General features: G+C 44.4%; 2 protein-coding genes across 2 annotated transcripts in view; one reads left to right on the forward strand and one right to left on the reverse strand.

The window, feature by feature from the left end:
- The window catches only part of IQCG (IQ motif containing G), an 18,367-nt gene extending 2,955 nt beyond the window's left edge, over positions 1 to 15,412 (forward strand). The window contains exons 2-9 of the mRNA XM_010021734.1: positions 540 to 778; positions 1,957 to 2,085; positions 4,175 to 4,256; positions 10,854 to 11,015; positions 11,671 to 11,745; positions 13,361 to 13,492; positions 14,669 to 14,770; positions 15,272 to 15,412. Coding sequence (XP_010020036.1) covers positions 540 to 778; positions 1,957 to 2,085; positions 4,175 to 4,256; positions 10,854 to 11,015; positions 11,671 to 11,745; positions 13,361 to 13,492; positions 14,669 to 14,770; positions 15,272 to 15,412 — 1,062 coding nt within the window. The remainder of the gene's footprint in view (positions 1 to 539; positions 779 to 1,956; positions 2,086 to 4,174; positions 4,257 to 10,853; positions 11,016 to 11,670; positions 11,746 to 13,360; positions 13,493 to 14,668; positions 14,771 to 15,271) is intronic.
- A 6,481-nt stretch (positions 15,413 to 21,893) lies between these two features.
- Positions 21,894 to 22,761, reverse strand: part of LRCH3 (leucine-rich repeats and calponin homology (CH) domain containing 3) — a gene marked incomplete at its 5' end in the record, with an annotated part of 36,962 nt that continues 36,094 nt past the window's right edge. The window contains one exon of the mRNA XM_010021735.1: positions 21,894 to 22,022. Coding sequence (XP_010020037.1) covers positions 21,894 to 22,022 — 129 coding nt within the window. The remainder of the gene's footprint in view (positions 22,023 to 22,761) is intronic.

The following is a 22,761-nucleotide window of genomic DNA, read 5'->3' on the forward strand; positions in this document are numbered from 1 at the left end:
AGGGAAATGGCTAAGAAGGAGAGAAGGCAGAGGGAAAGCAGGCTCACAGTCTTCCAGTACATAAAAGCTGCTGCAAAAGATGGAATGATCTGTCCTCTGTGCCTATAGAAATGAGGACAAGAAGCCAGTGTCTTGACTGCAGCCGAGGAGACAAAAAACTTTCTTATGGTAAAGATTGTTGTGACATGCTGGCACTGGCAGCATAGTCTCCATTGCTGGAGGTCATTAAGAACATGTCAGGAATAACAAGTCTGAACCATCACTTCTTGGGGCAAAAAAATTCACCTTTTGAGGCTTTTTCTAGTCCTATCACTTTAGGACTTTTGATCCAATAAACTTTAACAAGCCGACATTATGTGCTCAGAGCTAACCAACACAAATGCTTCTGCTCTTCTTCTTTTAGCAGAATGTAACATAGACTGTCAATCACTTTTAGTGTAGCTCCACTCTATTATTAACTTTCTTCCTCTCACACAATGTTGCAGAAGGTTTACTTCCACTGCCCAATGTGCAAGCAGGTCTCTCTTATTCCCTTTCAGGCTGGCATCCAGGAAGTTAAAGAAATCGTAGAAGCCCAGAAGGAGCTGGACAGTTACTATCAAGAGTCAGCAAAGCAAGGGAGTAGGGAAACAGTTACCTCCATGTCTCTGAAAAGCATTGAACACAAGCAGCAGCTGGGTAAAACTGAAGAGCTAAAAAGTACCTGTCATCTTTCCAAGAGGGCCATGAAACACAGTGCTCTGTCCATAGAGAGTCTCAGAAAGATTCAAGCTGACAGGTGAGTGAAGCACAAATATGGTGATTGTGGGGGATGTTATGAGCTGTAATATTCTCAGTTTATCTCTTGAAAGCAAAATACAGGCTCTCCACTCTCCCACTGCTGGTATACCTCAGTCTTGGTCTGGAAGGCTTACCTCTAAAGAGAGCAGTGGGGTTTAGCTTCACAGGCAATTTAGTTCTGGCCCTTGCTTGCCTCTGGATGCCAAGTAATGACAATCAGTTTATTTTTAATGGAATTGTGAAATATTACCCAGTTGATAATTGTTGCTCAGGTGGAATTCATGCCAGGTCCTAGCCAGTGCTGATGTTCTGCTATCCAGAGTCAGGTTCCCCCAACAGAGATGTACAGGCCAAGAGGGATCTGAGCTCTGAGCGTTGCCCCATGAACTCAGCTATTCTGCAGGGCACACAGAATCTCCATGGCAGCTACAGACATTCTCCTTTATAGAACAGATAATGTATATAAAGACCAAAGAGTGTCTTTCTTTCTTAAAATATTTTTTCTTCCTGCACCTGATCCAGTGCCTTGATTTACAGAAATACCAACAGCCTTCGGTTTAAAAGACAGACCGGGGATCTGAGCATTCAGTATGCATTTTACTGAATCCTGGCTTTAATGTTATATCAACAAAGGGCTTAAAGAAGACCCTAACACAAATGAAAAATGCAGCTAAAATATAAATATCATATGCATCATGAAATTCAATAAACTAGGCAAGCCCATGTATTTGCTAAGATCAGCTTAGGGCTGTACTAGGATATCTTGGCACGCAAAATATCTGTCTCTTCAGAGACACACTTGTCTGCCTCCCAGGTCTCCTTTTCCAAGATCCACGTATCTGTCATCACTACTACAGGCCAGCAGACTTCTTCCTAATGGCAGCACAGTCTGGCACAGACTGGACATGTTTGTGCCTCTTTTCTATTTCCCAGAGTAGCATTCAAGGCAGCATTTTTAAATTGTAAACGTCCATGAACTCCTACTACAGAGTTCTCCAGACGTACAAGAAGCAGATACCATGGGAGAAGCACCTCTGGATTTGGTAGGACATAAGAACACAAATGGGACCTTGTATTTCCTCACCTTTTTATCTGAAAATAATAATGGATAAAGATGCCTCACACTATAGTACCAGCGCCTATAAATTGCTGTTGTGTTCCTTTTCTTTCTGGCAGGCAGTATGCAAGTAATGTAATTACAGCCACTATGAAAAAGATGCAGGAATCAGGAACATTCAATAGCCTAACAGAAGCTAATGAGAGAGAGAAGGGAAAAAAGAGCAAGTTTCACGATGTCCTCATCAGGTCAGTGTTGTGTTCAGTACTTCCCTGTTTAACTGCTGAAAGCCAAAGCCCAAATGCTAAAAAGTTAAAAAAACCCAAAACCCAGCCTACACCCAAAATACAGAAAGGATTCCACTTTTTCAGCTTGAATCATTCTGTCTGCTTCACAAACTGCGCTTCTTTCCCCTTCAGAAAGAAATAACTCATGGTTCTGAAACTGATCTGAGCTAGGAATTGCCTGAGCTTTAACTGCAGTGGACACCAGTGTCTGCAATAATGTGAATGCTGCTCCATATAAAATTAAAACATAATGTGATGTAGGAGCTCCCTGATCTTTAACTCCTAACCTCAGTGAAAGCCAGAGCAGCACAGAATTTGTTCAAACCAGGGCCAGCAACATATGGTATTTAGGTTATGTGATGCTGGGGAGTACGTCTTCTGACCCATGCTAATGCTAATATGCTCCATTTTCCCAGGACCAGTGAGGGGCTAGCACAGATGGTGACAGAGGCAGTTATTTATGGCTCATCCACCAGCACTATAGATCCTCTTCTGTCCCAGATCTTACAGGGCACAGATTTGTTACCATCTCAAGTTAATCTAGTGATTCCTTAGCACAAACTTCTGGGCACTAGAGGCTTGGAGGTTTTATAACATGGGAAGCTCTGGTTCAATCCCAAGCCTGTCAGAGAGAACAGCAGTCATCAGAGAAGTATTTGATTGTTTTAAAGCTACTTTGTTCTGTGTAGCAGCTCAGGCCCATCATTTAGGGTAGACAGCAAAGCTGCTGTAAGTCATGATTTGTCATGAGTCAAACCTACTGGACCAGCTCCAGTGGTGGCTCAGTGGTCTGCCTCTGGGGCAAGCCCTCAGCTTCCAGTGAAATGGGTGATTTCAAGCACAAACCCCAACTCTTCCACTGTCTAAACCCAAGGGATTTATTGTTTATCCATGAAAGGGACAGAAAGCAAAAGTAAAAGCAGCAATTGCTTGTGGAATAGCTATCCAATACTGGAAGGTGGAAAGGTGAAAACAAATTATAATCAGAAAGGACATAATCCTATTTATTCTGCTTCATCATCATATCTAGCCACTATGATGTCTGTTCTACTATATATTCTTTTCACAGAATAAAACTGATCTGTCTTTCAATACAATGCATACTTGCCTGGTTTTGTGTGAATATACTAGTCTGAAAGCAGCCTGCAGTAAGACTAGAACTCTACCAGAAGCTTGTGTTCTGATCAGTCACCCAGCTAAGGACTGAGAATTAAATGCATGTTTGATTGTAAGGTTGGGATAGGGTATTAAGTCTCAGGTACCAACTGTAGTATTTACTGGCTTTATATCAAACCATAAGCATAAGAACTTAGAAAAGCACTCTAAGTGAGATAAGATAGTAACACCTAGAACCTTATTGCATCTGTTTTAGGCAGGTTAATGGCTCTCTAGCTTTTGCCTTCACTCATATCCCTTTGTAGATCTCAGAACCTGAAGCAGTGTTTTTTGAAAGATTTTAAGAGTGATACAAAAAAACCATTCTTGATACATATAATGAAACTTACACAATTTGGGACTGTCTGCTGGTCAGGCATGCTTCTGCACAGAATCAGGGAGGTTTTTGCCTGAAATGCAGGAACTGTGACTCTATGGTAGGCATCTTCCCTCTCTGCTGTAGGAACTGCATCATCCTGAAGTGCACTCCATGCTTTCAAGACCTTCCCCTAGCTTTGGCTCATTCATCCCACCCTCCTTGCTCAGCCTGTGCACTTCTTTCCGGATTTACTTATCAAGATACTAGCTTTAGCAAGAAGTCTTTGTTGCAAATGTGCTGCCTCCTCAAGATTCAAATGAAGAGATGAATGCCTTTTTTTGTTACTCAGCCATGGGAGGCATCTTGTCTTCTACTGGTCTGCAGAAGCTGGCCAAACTTTTGTGTGTACTTCTTTTAGTTCAGCTGTTAGAATCTCATTGAGTGAGCAGGATAAGCAGGGCAGTGTTCAGCAAGATGCCACAATGTACCAAGAGACAGGAAACTCCCCTTCAAGGTGAACAGCTCTTGTCTTTTTTTTATATATTCAAGTGATTGTATTTTCACATTTTTCTTTAGGGAGAAGGAAGGAAAGAAGCAGATAAACTCACTTGAGAAACAGCTGCAAGACATCAAGAAACAAACTGAAATAGAACTCAAGGTGAGATCACTTAGCACTGGGCATCATGCCAGGGGGGAAAGCCTGTTAGCAAGGTTGCCCCTGCTGCACAGGAACTTGCACTCAGCTGAGAGAACATGTGGCATATATAATGATCCATAATTTAGGAATATAGAAGCAGTATAATTGCAATGAAGATTTGTATTCTGAATAAACCTGCTAATGACTTGAAGAACAGTGTCCCATGGTTTTCAAATGGGAGTTCAAAATTCTCACAAGCTTGAGAGACTATGATCAAATTGGAATACCCCAAAACACTGCTGGGAGTGGCAAAGCACAGACATCTGCAATTAGTAAGAAAGAGGTTGTCTGCAGGTAGCAGTATTTAAGGTTCTGCCATACTTACCCATGCAGATGTGACACCTGGCACAGAAGAAAGTGTGACAATGAGGGAGTGAGAGACACCTGGCATAGAGGCATGTAATTTTTTTACCCACATTTTTGTCTGGGGAAAATTTCTTTATTTTAATCTATTTTTCTAGGCTTCCAGATATTAGAAAATCCCAAACCTGGGAGTCCTATACAAAGGTAGATCAACATTATTGCACATACACTGTCAGCTTGATCTTTCATGCTCAGTATTTCCACCCTTTGTCTGCAGCATAAAAATGGTGCGTGCATCCACAGTAAATCTGGGGCATTCTGGAAATGGCAGACTTGCTACACAAGTGCAGGTCATTTGAATGCCATATCACTGGTCACTCTGATGCTCACCAGACAGCTCAGACTTGATGCTCAGGCGTGCTTGAGCATAAAAGCACACACAGTTCTATGCAGAAACATGGAAATGTAGCATAGCCCTGCTCAGGCAGGAAGAGTGTTACAGAAAACAAGCAAAAGGCAGGCAGATTCAAAGCTATACAAAGACTGGAAGAAGGAACAAGAATCTGATGCTTCATTCAGTACCGAGCAAAAGGACAGCAAGGGCATCCAAGGAAATAATCAGTATCACTGAATTTTGTCTTTGGACAAAAGTGTGGACAGTATTCAAGACAGGATATAGTTGGCTACAGAGAGGAATTTTAAGCCGCTGACATGCTGGTGAAGCAGTTTATAGAACATGAGGGTTTTGTGCTGGAAGTTTGGATGTGCAGTGGAAAGTTTAATTGTAAATACAGGATGGTTTTAACAACATGAAGGATCTATTGATACTGGTAGTGTATGCAGCTAACTATAACTGATGAAAACACAGGAAGTCCAAGAAGATATTAGAACAGCAGCGGAGAAAGCAGGAATATACAAGATGGGAAAATTCATTTAGGTCAGTGCTCATCTACTAGTGGAGATCCTGGAAATGCATAACATACATTGGGAAGCGTCCCTGTGAGACAACCCAAAAGTTCCTTGACATCTGTGTGGCAGTTAAATGAAATAAGCTGGATGGTTTGTCAGGCTCAGAGACTGTACATTGTCTGTTTGCTTTTGCACACTGTCCCTTCTCAGTCAGAATCTGATGGCTCCTGGTAAGCCCCTGTTCTCCCATCTCCCCAAGCTAGTGAATATGATGGGGTAGTTCTACTGTGTAGTGCTTCTCAAACCTCACAGTGTCTGTGCATGCAATATATGTGTCTGGTTCTGGTCTAATGCCTTCCCAAGGACTGATGTACAAGGAGTTATCATCATCCTGTCTCACACTAGCAGCAATGTCCTGGCACTCTGCAGTCAGGCTGGGCACTTCTCTGTGTCCTGCCCTGCACCCCTCCTACCCGTTGCAGGACAAGGTGTGTAGCTCCCATGTCGAGAGGGTGCTCTTCTCTGTATTCTTTCAGTACCTTCTGCTAATTTGATTCTTGCTTTTTGCCACATGAATTGGGATCTGGATTCATCTGGGATTTTGTTTTTTATATTTCCAGCTGAAAAGTCCTTTACTTGGCTTCCTTATAGTTTCAGCTTTGATAATGAATCAAAGACAAGACTACTTTCAAGTACTCCTTTCCTCCTGTGCCAAAAATAATGGTGTCTCACTGCGTCTCCCAAGGGAGAATAATTTCTATTTGCTTCATATGGGATTTTCCCTTAGGCAGTTTTACAGCCACTTGCATGATTTGTCACCTTGCCAGCTAATTAAAACCAAAAATACAGCTTGCTGATTTTGAAGTACTTTGAACAATAATAATGCACAGACCTACATGTAGACAAAAGCCTACATGGTTGTCTCCAGTTTGTGGATGAGAAAACAAAAGTGAGCAAATCTAATAATGGAACCAGAAAAACATGGTCTTTGCTTCATGCATTTTGCCTGTACGTTTGTATTTTCAGCCTTTCTACCTCTTAATAAGATGTTAATTAATGCAGTGTTAGCCTGCTCAGCTCATTTTTCTTTCTAATGGAACACAAATCAAATGCTGAATGTTCTTTTTTTGAATCTTGTCTGTCTGTCTTCTTGGAAAGCATTGATGTCTCTAAAGGAGCTGAAATTATCACTCTGGTTTTGCTCTTATTCCTCCATGCAGGAGCATCACCAATAGCTCTAGTTTGGCTTCAGGAGTTCTGTTTGCTGCTGCAGTGTTTATTTTCCAGCTTGTATGAAAATACTCACTTTCTCTGGTTTCCTGGACAAGTGATAGCAGCCTGGTCAGCTTTTGCAACAAGTTCACATCATATAGTATTATATAGTTTAAGATAAAAATGTAGGAAATGTAAACTTTAGAATTCCTGCATTGCTATTCTCCCAAACACTCTTTATGTTTTGTGGTGTACTCATGCCATAAATGTGTGCAAGTCATGGTATAATTGTGTAACAAGCAGTAATACTGCAGGCTACCTCCCAGACAGAAAACCATGTTGTTGCACTAGGGTACCAATGAAAACAGGTTTGTAACTTTTGCTATGTGGGCTCTCATAACACATCCAGGGCCACTGTGTCAGTATACCACTTGGTAGTGCATTTACTAGTGCAACTAAAATCCATCATATTTCTTCCTTTACCCTCTCCCAAAAGGACAAATGATGAAGTGTTCTGCAGGAATGTTTTAAACACACACACACACATGCACCGGTGCATGTTCCTACTGCAGAAATGCACCAGGTGATTACAGCACAAGACACAAGGACTGTGATGGTCCTGAGCTCCTGGGTGACTGCTGGCAGAGCCCCAAGGCAGCTCAGCAGGACCTGGAGCTGGTTCACTAGATCCAAACCTGGCTCCAGAGAAACAGGACTTTGGACAAGAGTGCTGCTGCTAACAGGTCTGCTCCCTCTGCCAGCAAACTACCCCTCACACAGCTTGCTCCTGCAGCTGCTGGGATTGGAAGTGAGCTAGCGGAGGGCTGCAGAAGCTGTTATGTGGAAGCTGGGTGACCCTCCAGTCTTCATGTTGTTTCAGTTGAGGCATTTCTTGGGGTGTGCAGCATGCGGATGTTCTGGCAGCTGGGACAGAGCCTTATTGAAGTGTCTGTAGGGCTGCATGCTGTGGTTTCAGGGGGAGCAAGTCCAGGCTGCAGCAGGTGTGTAGATCTAAGCATATCTTCAGGCTTTGCAAGCTGAGATATTGCAGCTGCCCGTGCAGAGACTTGAGCTCATACGCACTCAGTGTGGAAGCAAGGAGGCAGGCAGCAGGACTCTCTGCTGGCATGCTGCCTGCCTGCACATAGCACAACAACCATTCCCCTGCCCCCTCACAGTGCCTGCCAAATGGTGGGCTCTGGGTGTGCTGCTGTCTGCAGGAATTCCTAGACTGTTTACTCCTGTTGGCTATTTTTGTAACCAGCCATATTTTAAATGACTGTAAATACTAATTGCTGTGGAAGAGCTGAGAAATCTAGGTGGCACTTGTAAGTGAAACAAATCAAAGTAAATTAAGATACAGTAAATTAAGAATTTGCTTCTTTGTTTGTAAGAGAAACAAATCAAAATAAATTAAGACACACTTAATTATGCACAGTAAATTGAGAGGGCATAGCCTCTCCAGCAAAGAGCAGTTCCTTTTGCAGCCAAACAGCATTTGTGGAGCAGACTGCTATGGCATTGGTAATAGCAGCAGACAAGGACTCTGAGCTTATGTCTGCAAGCTGAGAGATCAGAGAAAATCAGCTTGTTTACCTGCTTCTGAAGCAGACTGGCTCTTTGTAAGTATTTCCTGGGTTTTGATCTTGGTCTCTGCCAGTTTTGTGATAGTTTTGGACACACAAAGTATGATTTTGCATCTTTGGTTTGGCAGATTGAAGGCTGAAGTCATCCCAAATAAGCAGCCCAGAGGTTTACCGCATTAACTATGACAGCACTCAGTGTCCTGTCTGGGAACTCTGCTATGATAAACAAGAATGAATAAATATGAACTCATTTGCCAGGTGTTGCTTAAGTTCAGGGAACAGCATACTCTACAACTGGTGCCCACAGCCTGTGGGCATCTACTGCTGTATTTACTACCTGCAACCTAATATTGAATGTGCCCCAGTTCCGCAGCACCAGGTCCATCAGCGGGGCTGCAGTAGCTGCCCACACACCTCCAGCTGACTTTCCCTCTCCAACCAAATGCGTTGCTGTAAACCACCAGTGGGGTTTTGCGTTTCACTTCCTGTCTGCTTTGGATTCTGTAACCAAGCCCCCAGACTCCCTGCCTCTAACAAAGATGTTTTACAACACCGCAGACCAAATCCCAACCACAGACATGCCATACAACAAAGAAAACAAACAGCACAGACAGGCCTCCATCCCAGCTGAGGCCTGGGGCACTGGAATCAAAAGCACTTTTTAACTCTGCTTTACTAAAATGTGAAATAAAAAAGAAAATAACCTGGTGAAGTGGTCATGCTCTGCCCCACCTCTGTAATATCCGAGTACTTTGTAACCTAGGCTGAACCCTCCTTTTCTGACCTGTTTACAGACCCTTAGCAGACAGCAATTACACTGAAATTCGCAGCACTTGCATACTTGCTGAGTTTCAGCACCGAAACCGCCCAGCATCCTTCATCAGCATCTCCCCAGTCCCTCTGCCAGCCCCTCAATTTAGACATGATTCCACCATGAGACAGGAAGACAATCTCTAAATAAAGTGCTATGGTCACCTTGCGTATCTAATGACTGGGAGCATGAGTCCTCCCAGTGCCCACCAAAATTTCATACCAGGGAAAATAAAGGCCATTACCAGATACTTTAATAGGGCACAAAAAGGTGTTGCCTGTAGCTGTCTGCAGTCATATGCTGATATGGCTGTAAAATAGTATCTGATGTTGCAAATTCAAAAAGAAAAAGAAGAAAAGTGAACACGACTTTCAAAGCCACAAAACAGCATCAGCCAAGGGCCCAAATTGTTCTGAGCCTTACAAGTACGCTTTACTCTTCCTATGTCCCACAAGGGGTGCACAGGGAAGGATTTTCCTTCTAACTGTTCCAAACTCTTCTTATAAAGAAACCTTTTCCAAATGAGTCATTCTGCAGCAGCTTTTAAACACAGCACTATTGAGCTGGCTTCTTCCTGTGGCATTTTTCCATATTTACACATCTAAGGAATGCAAGGGTGCTTCAGACATGAGATATGTGGACTTCAAACATCTAAATGCCAGCACTTTGGTATTTCATCTTCAGCTGCAAGGTTTGGCTGATGAATGTGAAACTCATCACAGCATGTCAGGAAAGCGAAGAGAAAGGCTGTAATGGAGCAATTGGGCTCCAAACCCAAAACGTTAAGATTGATCTTGCATAATTGCATAGGAGACTTTGATGAAACAATTTAACTTTTAATACAGAAGTCCAGAGTTTTTCATTTTACAGGTGGTTCTTCCAAGTGCCAACCTCAGATTAATGAAACCTGTTACTCAAAGAAATTCAATAAAAAGGAGTAAACAAATCAACAATCCCATGTCAAGCAAATCCACTTTGCTTCCTGATCATGCTCCAAAAGCTGGACAAATGGCTCAGGATGCTTACCCATGGTGAGTTCCCTGGAGACAGAATTCCCTCAGGAAAGCTCAGCTCCATTGCAAAACAAAGCATGGGGAGAGGCTGGGAGCTCATAGCAAGCTTTCTTCAGTACTTCCTTGCCCTGGGTGTATACTTTTATAACAAAGTGGACACCATCTACCTGGTAAGATTTCAAGAACTGTTAAAACATAAGCACCACACAGATTAGATTTTTACCTTTTCCTAAGGTTGCATTTATACAGTTGCTGCATAACTAGGAAAAAATGAATCCAAGGAATAGAGTATGCTTTAGGAAATCAGCCCTTGGTTTACATGGGACTGAGGCATTATCCTCCTTTTACAGATGCTCACTCACTGAGACAGCCTAATTCAGGAGGTTAGTAAAGCCTAACTTTAGGCAGTTGAAATTATTTGGCTTCTTATAATAAGCATGACTGAATCCCTTCCTGGACCAGAAACCAGAAGGCCTGGCTTGCCTCGCTCTGTTCATTACTCCACCCTCTCCAGAGGTAGTCAGTCCTTGCTGATGGGTTTATTGCCATCTGTATGGGTTACAAATCAAACTTCCCTTTGAGGTTGAAATGGAGCAACATTCAGGAAAAGTGTGAAGCTTATAGCCTTGTCTTTCCTGAGTTTAGCAGGGACTAGAGAGATTAAGAAACAGTGAGCTGATCTCAGTCTCCAGGCTTGCTTTTGTGCTTCTCTCTCCTACACTAGAGCCGAGATGCTATGATTCTTTACCTGAAAGATGAGCTCCAAGAGATGAAAGCCAAAATGAGCATGGAGAGCTCCTATGTGAAGAAAAGCACTGACCTCCAGTTCCATGAAATCCAGAAGAAGTGTAGCAATGCAGAGAATGTCCTGGACAAGGAAATTCAGGTAAGCCCTTCCCCATGGCCCCTACTGGAAGGCATATCCAAGTATTAAGGGAAGAGTCCTCCCTTGCTCCCCAGATGCCCTTTGTATTCTCCATCACAGTCACCAACAGAACTATTTGAACTGGATCAGAAAACTCATCCAGGTTAGAAATCTTTCACTCTTCCATTGATTCTCTGTATGGTCTTGCAAACAGCAATAGCATGGATGGCATGGCTGCAGGAGACAATGGCTGGAGGTAGGGACTGCTTAAAGTAATGACACTATCAGAGAAACAGACCCATAACTATGGTGAAAGGGTGTAGTTACAAGGCTGTTTAGCAACATGGGCAGCTGAAACTCTCAGCACTGCTCACAGCACATGGTGCTGATAAAGATGTTCATGTGGCCCTAAGGTAAATTGGGCTAGAAAATGGTTCTGGTTTTGCAAACTCCGCCCCCCCCCCCAAAAAAAAAAAAAAAGTTTGATCTAGTTGTCCCTTCTTTATGGATGGCCCAAGGTCAAGGACTGCCTTGGCTAATTTTGTCACTGGGAAAAAATGTCTTTGACTACACAAATTGCTCCTGCACTCTTGCTCAAAGCTCAGCTCTCAGCAGCGAGTGTGTGTGCACACACATGCACTAATATTGTCTTGTTTTCTGTCTGTGCTGATCACAGAAGTTGAAGAGCAAAACTGATGAGGAGATTCGAATCCACACGGAGATTGAAGATTTCCTCAGGCAAAACCTTAAGGTACGTGTGACTGTCTGCTAATGATTAAAGTAGCAACTGATAAACATTATATCCTCAATTAGTGCCTACTAGAAAGCCAGTTATTGCTCTATCAAATTTACCAGGTTCTTCATTGCTGCCGTTTGAATGACTATTTATCCTCAAGTCATAATGAACCCAGGTCACCCAGACTTGGGGTTTGCTACATTTCCTTAAAATTAGAGTTCATGTAATGATTGGCATTGTTTGTTCAGACATTACAGATTGTTCCTCCCTCAGATAGTTATATTCAGCTAATTGGAATTTTATTTAGACCTTCCTTGGCAGTAGCTGGGGCTCCCGGTACCTCAGTGAAGGGTGCTACTGCGCAGTGAGGGCAACTCTTTCACCAACCTGAGTGTTGTAAACAGGAGGCACCAAGGAGGAAATGACACAAATTGCCAGCCCAGTTTTGGCTTATCTTAATCCGAGGAAGTATCAGGGTTGGATAATTGCTAATTCACAATTATTGTATGCATTTTCAGCAGCAAACAACCATGAATGTCCTTGTGTTGTTGATCCAGAAGTTCAGGGCTCTCCTATTACCAAGTGTGCCCATTACGGTGAATAACACTGGAAAGCATCTCAAACCACATGACTGGAAGAAAACCTGTACTAGTGCAGAGTACCTAACATCAAGGCTAGTACAAAATTTATTAGAAGATATTAAATTTTTTAAAAATGTAATTTGAATGCAAAATAGGTGCTGTATCTTGTGAGCAATTAGTGTCCTTTGTATCCCAGAGCCTTAGGCTGATCAGCACTTCATATTGAGGGGACTTTCCAAGTACAACTGCAGCCTATTTGACCTCTATCAGACGGCAAAGTACAAACCTCTCTGTACTCAGACAGCAGCTGGTGGCTTTATAGGGGCCCACAGAGAAGAGGATGACCATGGCCTCCATCTCCCTTGTGTGTCCAGCTGTGATGCCATAATGAGATTGATGCTTTTTCTCAGATTATTTTTCCATGCAAGCCGTCATGGTTGTTGCTATGGAGAAGTTGTTCATGAATGGAAGGAGGTCATCTGGGTGACTGTTTCAGAAACACCTGCCCTTCTACTCACAAGTGAGACAAAGCCAAGTTCACAACCTGAAATAGCGTGAAGCGCTCCGCGTGTACATTATGCCTGCTGTGCTGAGCTTAATACAGAAAGCGGGTAGGGAGTCAGGCAGAGGATAAAAGCTTTCTCACTGACAAATTCTATTTCTTAACACCACCCCACCACCCCACCCCCCCCGTGTACACACAAAGAATGGTTTCTAGTTATCACTTCTCCAGGATTGACTGTGTACAAAACTAACCTGCAAGTACTGCTCCATTCTTTGTGCATCCCTGAAAGCCCAACCTAGCCTTTCTTCATCCCCAGTCCAGTGCTGCAGCTTCCGTGGTGAACCCCTAGTGAGGGACCTGCAGGCCACCAGTAATTTATCACTAGTCCTGGGGGTTTGGCCATTTCAAGACGAGAAGAAAACACTGACCATGTGAAATTTGGTGTACTCTTACCACCATTCTGACAGCAGGCCATATAATAGGAGCAAACCTTTCACCTGTACACTCTTTTTGCCATGCTGAGCACCACTCTATCCCCATGCAGAAGGTGGAAGAGAAGCTGGAATACTGGGTGGACAAATATGAAAATGACACAGATGCTAAAGACAAAGAACTGGATGCCCTAAAAGCATTAAAGGCAAACAACTTGGAAATACTGCAGGGACTTGCCAAGGAGGTAAGACATCAGCAGTATCTCTGCTCAGCCATGCAAAACTGCATCCTGGCTTTTTCTTACCCTCATTCAGACAAGGAACCAGGACCACAGAAAATAAGAATCAGTAATATTGAGGTGTAGGGTGAGATGATAAGCACTGGTTCTGGGAAGGCAGGACCAAGTAGTCATCTTGTATTTGCGCCACCTGTGACACTGAAGGATGATGATGTTTCCCCTACAGCTATTATCAAATAACAGCAAGTAATCAGAGAGCTATTGACAGCCTTTGAGAGGGTCAAAGACACTGTCCCATCCCACCAGTATGTCTCACCTTCATTTGTTGCCTTATTCTGAACAAATCTGCTCCTTCTAGCCTTGCTGGTGTAGACAGGCTGAGACTGGAAGAGGCAGTTCATCCCTCCCTGCAGATGCACGTTTACAGCTACACAGTGCTCTAACGGACTGATTGTGGTTAAAACCATTCCTGACCCACACTGGTTTCTTGGTTATCTGCCGTGCTCTGAACACAGCTATGCAGACACAGTGGAGCAGGCAGCACAGGGCAGAGAGGAGTGCCTAGAAAAAGGGGTGTTCTAAAGCCAGAAGGAATTAATTTGTAATCATTCCTTACTGTCACTGGGTCTGAGACGATGGGACTGAGTTAGATGTTTCCCTGTTTGCAGGCTCATATTTTTCACTCTGTATACTGTCATCTCAGTGTCCCAAGTGTGTCTGTGTATCGTCTGCTGCCTATCTCGGGGGAGCACAGGTCCTTCCCACCACCATCTGTTGCCTGAGACACCATCAGACAGCCATTTTACAGCACAGCATCAGAGGGTTAATTACACCCAGACCATGAGAGGCTTCACTTTGGCAGCAGCTCTCAGTGCCTTTGGACTAATGGTGGTAATGAGCAACATTTGCCATCTGGATTCAAGAAAGATCAAATAAAGGAGATGGGGGAGGAAGGCCCATGCTTACACATTACCCTTGGGCTGTCATGGAGGTCTCTGGTGCACAGGCTAGGGGCCCGCACTGTGGCCCTGTACACAGCCAGAGGAGAAGACTCCTTTCACCAGGGTCTGGGTGAGCCCTGCCCTGGCAAGGTGCGGGGCAGCGTGAGGCTTGATGGACAGCCCTGCACTTTAGGGGAAGTGTTTTTCATGCTGCTATTGCCACCCTTGTGCTATCTTGCAGTGCCAGACATTTGAGAAGACCATCATCACTGACCGGGCAGAAAAGGATGCTAAAAGAAAACAAATAGAGCAGGATGCCTTGGAGCTGAAGAGCACCCTGAAGGTAAATGGCAGCAAAGCTGAGGCAGTGCTGCTCCATCAGCAGCTGGGAGTTAATAATTCATGTCACAGGCTTTGTTCAGGCAGAAAATGGGCCAAGAAAGTTGGCTGGTGTGGGGCAGCACAAGCAAAGGACAGACAAAGCCTGCCCCTTTCTACTGAGGCAGACAAAAAGCCAGCAGTCAGCTGCAGGTTTGAGAAAGGAACAAAAAGGGAGAAGCCAGTCTCCTCAAATGATCTGGGGCTGTGCCTGTCACACCACCCCACTGTATGGGTGATTCAGGTCATGGAGCTGTTCCCTGCTCGTCCCCTTGCCACCAGCAACAGATGCCCTTGGCCCAGATGTGGATTCCTTCAGCATGACCAGCACAGGCCCAACTGCTGCTGTGTGGGGCAGAGGTTCCCTCCTGCAGCTGGGAAGCACAAGAGAGACTCTCTGCCTATTGAGTTGTACCAGCTACTCCAGCAAGTAGCTTCTCTTAAGACTCCTCTCCCTCTCTTCCAGCTGCAGTCCTGGTGGAGAGGTACAATGGTCCGCAAGAACCTTGGCCCCTACCAGGGCCTGAAGAAGAAGATGGAGAAAAAGCAATCAGACCACAAAGAAAAAGGGAAAAAGGAAAAAGCTGGAGCAAAGAAAAAAAAGTGATAAGTAAAGAAAGGGGCCACACATGCTCCAGGGCTATTGCTGGGCACGGCACTGTGGTTGGTGTGTCTGACAGAACGAGATAAACCAAATTCTCGAGCTATTCTGGAGAATACAGTCATGTCACACACAATTAAGGTGAAGCTACAGTAACTCTTAAGATCTTGAAGCTGCCCTTGCACAGCAGAGACATTTTCTCCAGCAGAAAGGGGACTTGCATCAGAGCAGTGAGAAGCACTGTCCCCCAAAGTGCTGTATGGACACAAGACAGCTAGAGGGAGGTAACCCTGTTAACAGCCCAGTATCTCGCCTGCATGGGACACTCTGCGCCGGGAGCGTCCTCTGCAGACCCCAAAGCACTGGTCGTGACTGAGGCACTGGTGTGTGCTGCAGCTCCAAGTGAGGCAGTGAGGCCAAGTCACCCACACCTGGGCTCAAGCAGCACCCTCCAGGCTGTCAGGGCTGGCATTAGGTCAGCAGGGTTAAAAACACTGACAGCTTGCAGTGTAAACACAAGGGCAGTCAAAGCACGCAGGTTTCCATTCCCACAGTCCTGCAAAATGTCAGTGCATAGCATAGCTCCAAATGCCTTCCCTCCGAGGAAGGAACACCGGTAAAAAACACCCCGCCACACTGCCTGCAGGAGCTGCCCTGGCCCCATCTGTGCACAGCAAGATGAGGCAGTAGGCAGAGTGAAGCTGCTGGGGAACAGTGTGCTGCTTTCTAACCAAGAGGGGAGCCCCTTCTCCTGACACACGATCGTGCATACAGGTCTGTGCACAAAGCAGAATTAGCCCTGCGGTTGAGCTGGCTGGTGTCTGACACTCCCTCACAGAAGAGTGAGCTCAAACCACACAAAATCTGCTGTGCTCTTTGTGACCAGCCCATGCTGGCTTCATCCAAACGTCCTCATGACCAAGCTGAACTGTGCCAAACGATCTAAAGGTGGAAATGACTGAAATCATAATCAGAGCACCTTTGGCTCAGGGCTCTGTTTGAATGGCAGAGAAGGGGGTGGTGCTGACTATGAGGCAGAATGGATTGTCAAAGGGAGCTCAGAAGTTTCAGACACACGTTCCACTCCCAGCACTGGTACCAAAGCCATTTTGCTCACTTTCTGTGGCCCCCATGCAGTGCTAAGACTAGGGATCATGAGTCAGGACTGTGCTTGCACCCATATGCACACCACATCGCCTCACTGTGGGAAGCGCCTCAAAGCAACTGTGGGACTTAGGTTCCTAGTCTTATTTCTCCTTTCTCATGCACTGCTGACTTGTGTTTTCCCTATGTGGTGGGTGTTAACGGGTGACCTGTTCGGGTGGAAGGCATGAACTCTGATAACAAACTCTACAGAAGGCTTGAGCAAAGGAAAAAGCAGGGTAAGTGGACGCGTGGCAGACCTTATATCAAACTCTAGGCACCCATTAGTAATTCAACCAACTGAAATCTGAAACATGGCATTTGCTGGGCTCTGACTGCTTTTCAGCAGAGAGCAAAACAGAATTCTGGTGGCAAAAAAAAAACCCCAAACCAGCAGTAGAACAGGGTCTGCTATTCCAGTAAGTGGGGGGTGCTGAAATCTCAAGTCCCAAAACAAGTGTCCCAGCCACCAGTGGCAGTGTGAGGGGGATGAAGGTGTTGAACCTGACCTCACGCCTCCCAGGGAAGGCCAGCATGCTCCTGTGTGGGGACTATGGCGCGGCTGCCACCCATCCTGCTCCTTCAGGTCTCCTCCCATCAGCAGCCCATCCCAGAGATGCTGTTCTCATTACAAGCCTTACCTTGCTCAGCAGAAACTACAGTGGTGTTCCATGCCTTGGCTGTACAGTGGGCAAGTAAATCAGCTAAGCACATCCGGTGGTGGGAGTGGAGAGCTGCATCCCAAAACCTGTCAGTGTTGAGGAACTCTGTCAGGATCAGTACTGTGCATTTTCTCCAGCTATGGAGAGAGGGGATCAAAGTGCACATCCACGTTTTTTGCAGGAAAAAACAGAAATCACAAGCCCTTTGGAGGAACTGGGTTCTTGGGAGGTAAATGGAGAAGAAAGGATGGATATCAGGAAGCTGTTTAGGAGGTGGCTTTGGAAAGAACCCCTGGAGAGAGCTGGGCAGCCCTCACAAAGGCAGCAGCTTGGTGAGCAGGGAACAGTACCACAGGGGCACGCAGTGCAAGTTTGTGAGGGTGGTGAGGCACTGGAATGGGTTGCCCAAGGAAGCTGTGAATGCTCCAACCCTGGAGGTGTTCAAGGCCAGGCTGGACAGAGCCTTGGGCGACATAGTTTAGTGTGTGGTGTCCCCGCTCATGGCAGGGGGGTTGGAACTAGATGATCTTAAGGTCTTTTCCAACCCTAACTATTCTATGATTCTATGATCTCCAGCAATTTCTAGGCCTTTACTTATTTATTTTTCTAAATAATAAAAACTAGCTATGAGGAAGGAAGAAAAGAGGAGCAGACATTTTGGTTAGTAAAAACAAACCCTACAAATGCTGTGGGGCATGAAGCTGGGTGCAAGTTTTACAGATCAGACCCAATATAGGATAAAACCAATCAAGTGATGAGAACAGCAAGGAACAGCAAAACCACCAGCAGCAAACTCCCCAAACCCAGAATGTACATTCTACTTTGAAAAGGAAGAGAAAACCCAGGGGGTGGGGAGGGAGGAGCAACGGATTCTGAACAAAGTCACTGCTTCTCAGTGTCTGGGGAAGGTTAAAATATCCCCAGGAAAAAACTTCTGATGTGGCTGCAGAACATGTCTAAAGATAGTGGAGTTTTTCTATCCTAGTTAACTATGAAAATGAGAGGAACAAACCAAGTCCATTAACTGGCACCTGTGAGGATGAGGAAGGGGAATAAACACCCAACACAGAGGATGTGACATTCAATGACAGAAAAGAAAAACAGCAGGAAGAAATAATGTAATTCATGTAAGTTTGAAAACTTTATTTCAAATTACCCATGGTTTCCTTTTATATTACCGGTGTGCTAGAAGTTCACACTACTGGCAGAATACAGGCAACGTAAAATATACAATACTCGGACACATTTATACCTAACAGGCTTAGAAATTATGGAATGTATTTACAGACATACAGCATGGGATGGAGCTTTAAAATCCTTTATTAATTACACGTTTACACTGTTTTCAGAAATAACAAAATTAGATCACTTTGTAAAACATCACAATATCTATACAAAAGCATTTTTTAATGTCCAAATTCACCTTAAAAGTCTTCTGTTCCTAAAACATTTTTTCAAAGAACCATTTATAGGCATAAAAGGATAAAAATACCATTTGCCATCATATCATGACCAAGAATGAGAGGCGTTCTTGCCGCTGTAAGAAGCTGTCTCCGATTCATTTTAAGCATGCTGCTGAGCTGGGGCTGTCACAAAAGCCTCCCCTTCAGCAGGGAGAGACGCAAACCCCAGCTGTTTTACTGTCACAGCTCTTGTGTGCCTGCACTGCTCCGTCTCAAGTGTGTAACCCCGCTGAGCATCAAATGCTGCTCAGTGCTTAACACGGCTTGAGGAAGGTCAGTGGCACAGGGGAGTCAGTGTGTAAACACCAGCAAACACAGAACACTCAGGTGGATTCCTCGTCCCACATCCTCCAACACAAATGCCTCAGAGAAAGACAATCGCTTCTTTGCTTTAACACACAACATAGGATTTTATACATGTTCTCTTTAAAATATTCTTTTCATGGGATACAACAAAAATTGCACGTAAATACACCGAAAAATCCGCACCCATTTTGCAAAAGAGAGCTGAAGTTGGGTTTGGTATAATACATGAAATAAACTGTATGATGAAACTTCAGGTTTGAATTTTTGTCCTAAACATCTGGTCAAGATTTAGTGTTTGCCAGGATGAACACACAGGATTATTAACGCCAAACTGATATGGTCACATACACTGAAACTGCCAGAGGGAACCAGTGCTTAGCACAGAGCGAGCGATGCCGGAGGCAGACCCTGTCCAGCCAGGCCACCGCTGCTCCTTGCCCGAGCTTTGCTGCCACGCATACACTGCTCAGACAGAAGAGCTGCCTTCATCAGGCACAAGGGGAAATGGCCTTTTCTTGCTGTCCGGACTCAACCCACCACTCCATTAATTCCTAAAAACTAGTATCAATGAAATGCCAAACTTCTGCCAACCTGAACACTGTTAGGTTTCACCTCCCCTAAGTGCTGGAAGCTGTACTGGAGCAAAGAGCACACCCTGACCATTCCATGAAGGGAAAGTTTTTCTTAAAACAGGAGTGTTTAAATAGCCCACAAAGGGTGTGCTATTAAAAAGCAACTCAACCCTGTAACATCACAAGTGACCTGATGCTGGAAACTCTGATGAAGTGAGTGCCCTCCTTTTTCAAATTCTGTGCAGAGGCAAACATACATGGAATGTCTGTGGTCTGTACTGTTTCCTTGTGAGTGGCAGAATCTTCCACCCAACAAACCACAGCAGAGACTTCAGACACTTTGACTAATCCCTTACGAATTACCAGCACTCCTTGCAAATGACATTAAGTGAAATACAAGATCTAATTGAGGAGGAAAGTGTGTCTGTGCGGGCTGCTCTCTTCCTACACGTGGCATTTTCACTTCTTGCTAGGCTCAGGGCAGTGCACCCACCCAGTGTGAAAAGGTTTCTCTTTTCAGCTGTGCAGTTTGAAATACCCTTCAGGTATTCTCCACTCACAATATGATCAACCATCTACAGATGCCAGTAAGGAGCAACTGGAATAGTTATGTGAAATATGGGATTCAACAGTCACCACAATGGACCTTGAAAATAATACATGAAGCAAAATGGAGTGGAAACAAAACCGCAAATCAAAAGGGGGAAAATCCAGCTAAGTCCAGCGCTTGTCAGAGCTCCCACAGCAGGTTTACTTCCACAAAAATGCCCATTAGCCAGCCTGCTCCCATTTCTTCTTCCTTTATCCCTATGAAATCCTCCTGGTGTATTCTGCTTCAAACATATTCCCATATGGAATACCTCCAGTGCCCGTGTTGGTTTCAGACCCCATGCACCATATATTTATTAGTATCATAACGTTCTGGGATGCTTTAAACGGGCCAAAGCCTACCAAAGGAAGTGCATGGGTGAGAACTAAATTTTGCAAGGTCTTTTTTTTGTGGGAAGGGGGAAAAAATACTGCAGCTGATGTGGCTGTGAACGTGGCCTCAGCATTAGGACCAGAGCACATGGAGTTAAGTCTTTGTTTTGCAAGGATCACCTCTCCAGCAAAACGTGAAACCTGTTGGCTACCTCTCCCCTCCTTGTATATTGAATTTCCATTTTCACATTAAGGAAAAAGGAAGGAAGTAATGGTAGCTCTGTAAAACCAGTGCATCCCTCTACATAAACTCTCAATGATAAAAGGCTTATTCAAAGCCCTGTCAAACCCACAAAGAGAGGCTACCTTTTGTGACAGACACTGTTTTGACAATACGCAGCCCACTGTGGAAATTCAGTAACTGTGTTCTTAAAACGATGAATTTCTCAGTGGCCGGGACACTCACTAGTGCTCGCATGGCTGCAGGGGATGCTCCTGCCCCTAATAAACCTATCATTTGGTAAAGGGTTGCCCAGGATTAGCACAGCAGGCTTTTGATTCTTTGCACTGCAGTGAAAATACAGACGTGGTTCCTGATGACAGCTAGTCATCATTTGACAAAACCACTGAGTAACCAAATACATGACCAGAAGGGCAGATGAGAGGACAGAGGTGATCTCTCTCCACCGGTGTTGGGAAAATCATCAGATAAAGACATGCTAAAACCTGAACAGAAAATGAACCCAGCAAGAATGCCGATGTGATTTAACAATTTGAACAGTTCTGATATATTATCTTTTACTAAGGTGTTTTCTTGCAGAGCAAACATGCAGTATTTTTCCCCCTTGAGAAAAAAAGTAACCAGATTTTTTTTTTGTTCAAATTTTAAGTAATGAAGATGTTCCAATGCGAGTTACAGCAGCAGGAGGTTCGACCCTGTAATCAAACACTGCAGGTAAGATTGTGTTGCAATTTTTTTATATACATAACAGAAATAGCTGTTGTTCTTTGGAGGCAAAGAAATTCCCTTTCTTCAAACCCTGTGAAGAAGGAAATAAATTTCCCCATGTGCCCACTGCAGCAACATCCTTTTTAAACAAATGAATTGCCCTAGGAATCTCTTTCCAAGCTACACCCATGTCTTCACAGTCAGCAAGGAATTCCCTGCCCTCCTCCCAATGAACTCTGTTTGTTTGGTTGGTTTTTTAAATAAGGGGCAAAATACTGATAATAAAAATGTTATTGGAAACTGTTGTGATCTCCAAAAAAAATGGAGAAATGAAGTAAAACATTCCTGTCAGGAATCATGGAAACTCATTTCCTTAGAACAGAGCTCTGTTTGTTTGGATGCACTGCATGGGCAGTAAAGTCTTCACGTCCTTCTGCTTAGCCAAGGTAACCCCAAAGGTCCCGGAGGTCTTTACACAGCAGACAAGTGGTGAAGTTGCTGCTGCTTTGGGGGTGCCAGCTCCAGGAGCGCCTGGACAGTCACAGCTACCTGTGTCAAACCCTTCTCTTCTAAAATATGCAGAGGCAAACATAATTGCTCCTGAATGGGGAACAAAACAAAGACAAAAACAAAATGGATGAAAAACACTCAACTGAAAAGAAAAAAAAATTAAGCAAAAGGTGACTGAAATATGAAATGTTATGGACAGCCGGCACACACACACACACACAGAGGTATGGCATGAAACTCCTGCTTGTGACTAAAGAACCATGAACTTGACTCTCCAAGAAGGTGGCCTCAGGCTAATCCTTGTGTTAATTTATTAGAAAACTGTACGAATGAGAACTTGAAAAGGACTGTGGGAGGCATGGGGAATAGCAGATTGTTCTGTCTTGGCCCACACTGAAATGGCAGCAGCTTATGAAACCGACAGAAGATGAACCTCAAGAGGGAGAAAGCTTTCCCTCGCGTGACAAACCCACCACCACATGGAACCACGGCTTCCTTTCCAGAACAGGGAGTCCTCCTGTTTAGCTATCAAATGTGAGAGAGAGACATGCTTTAAAGCAGTAAATTGACCATTACCACTTATCGACCTCCCAGAAGTACACCCGCCTAGCAGGTTACCTCCAAAAGCATCCTGAGGAATGAGTAATACGCAAAATGCAAGAGAGGTTTAAAAGTGTTTATTAATAATTGTGCTATTCTCAGCCTAAGACGTATTTAAAGCCTCATCCTATGTAAGTCCTTGGCACATCCTGGCCATCCTCACTCCACAACAGTCAGTATACATGTCCAACAGTTCTCTGTATTTGTAGAAAATAACCAAAGTGTGTCC

Source organism: Nestor notabilis, unplaced genomic scaffold (genome assembly GCF_000696875.1).
Source record: "Nestor notabilis isolate BGI_N333 unplaced genomic scaffold, ASM69687v1 scaffold4509, whole genome shotgun sequence".
Classification (NCBI taxonomy): Eukaryota; Metazoa; Chordata; class Aves; order Psittaciformes; family Psittacidae; genus Nestor; species Nestor notabilis.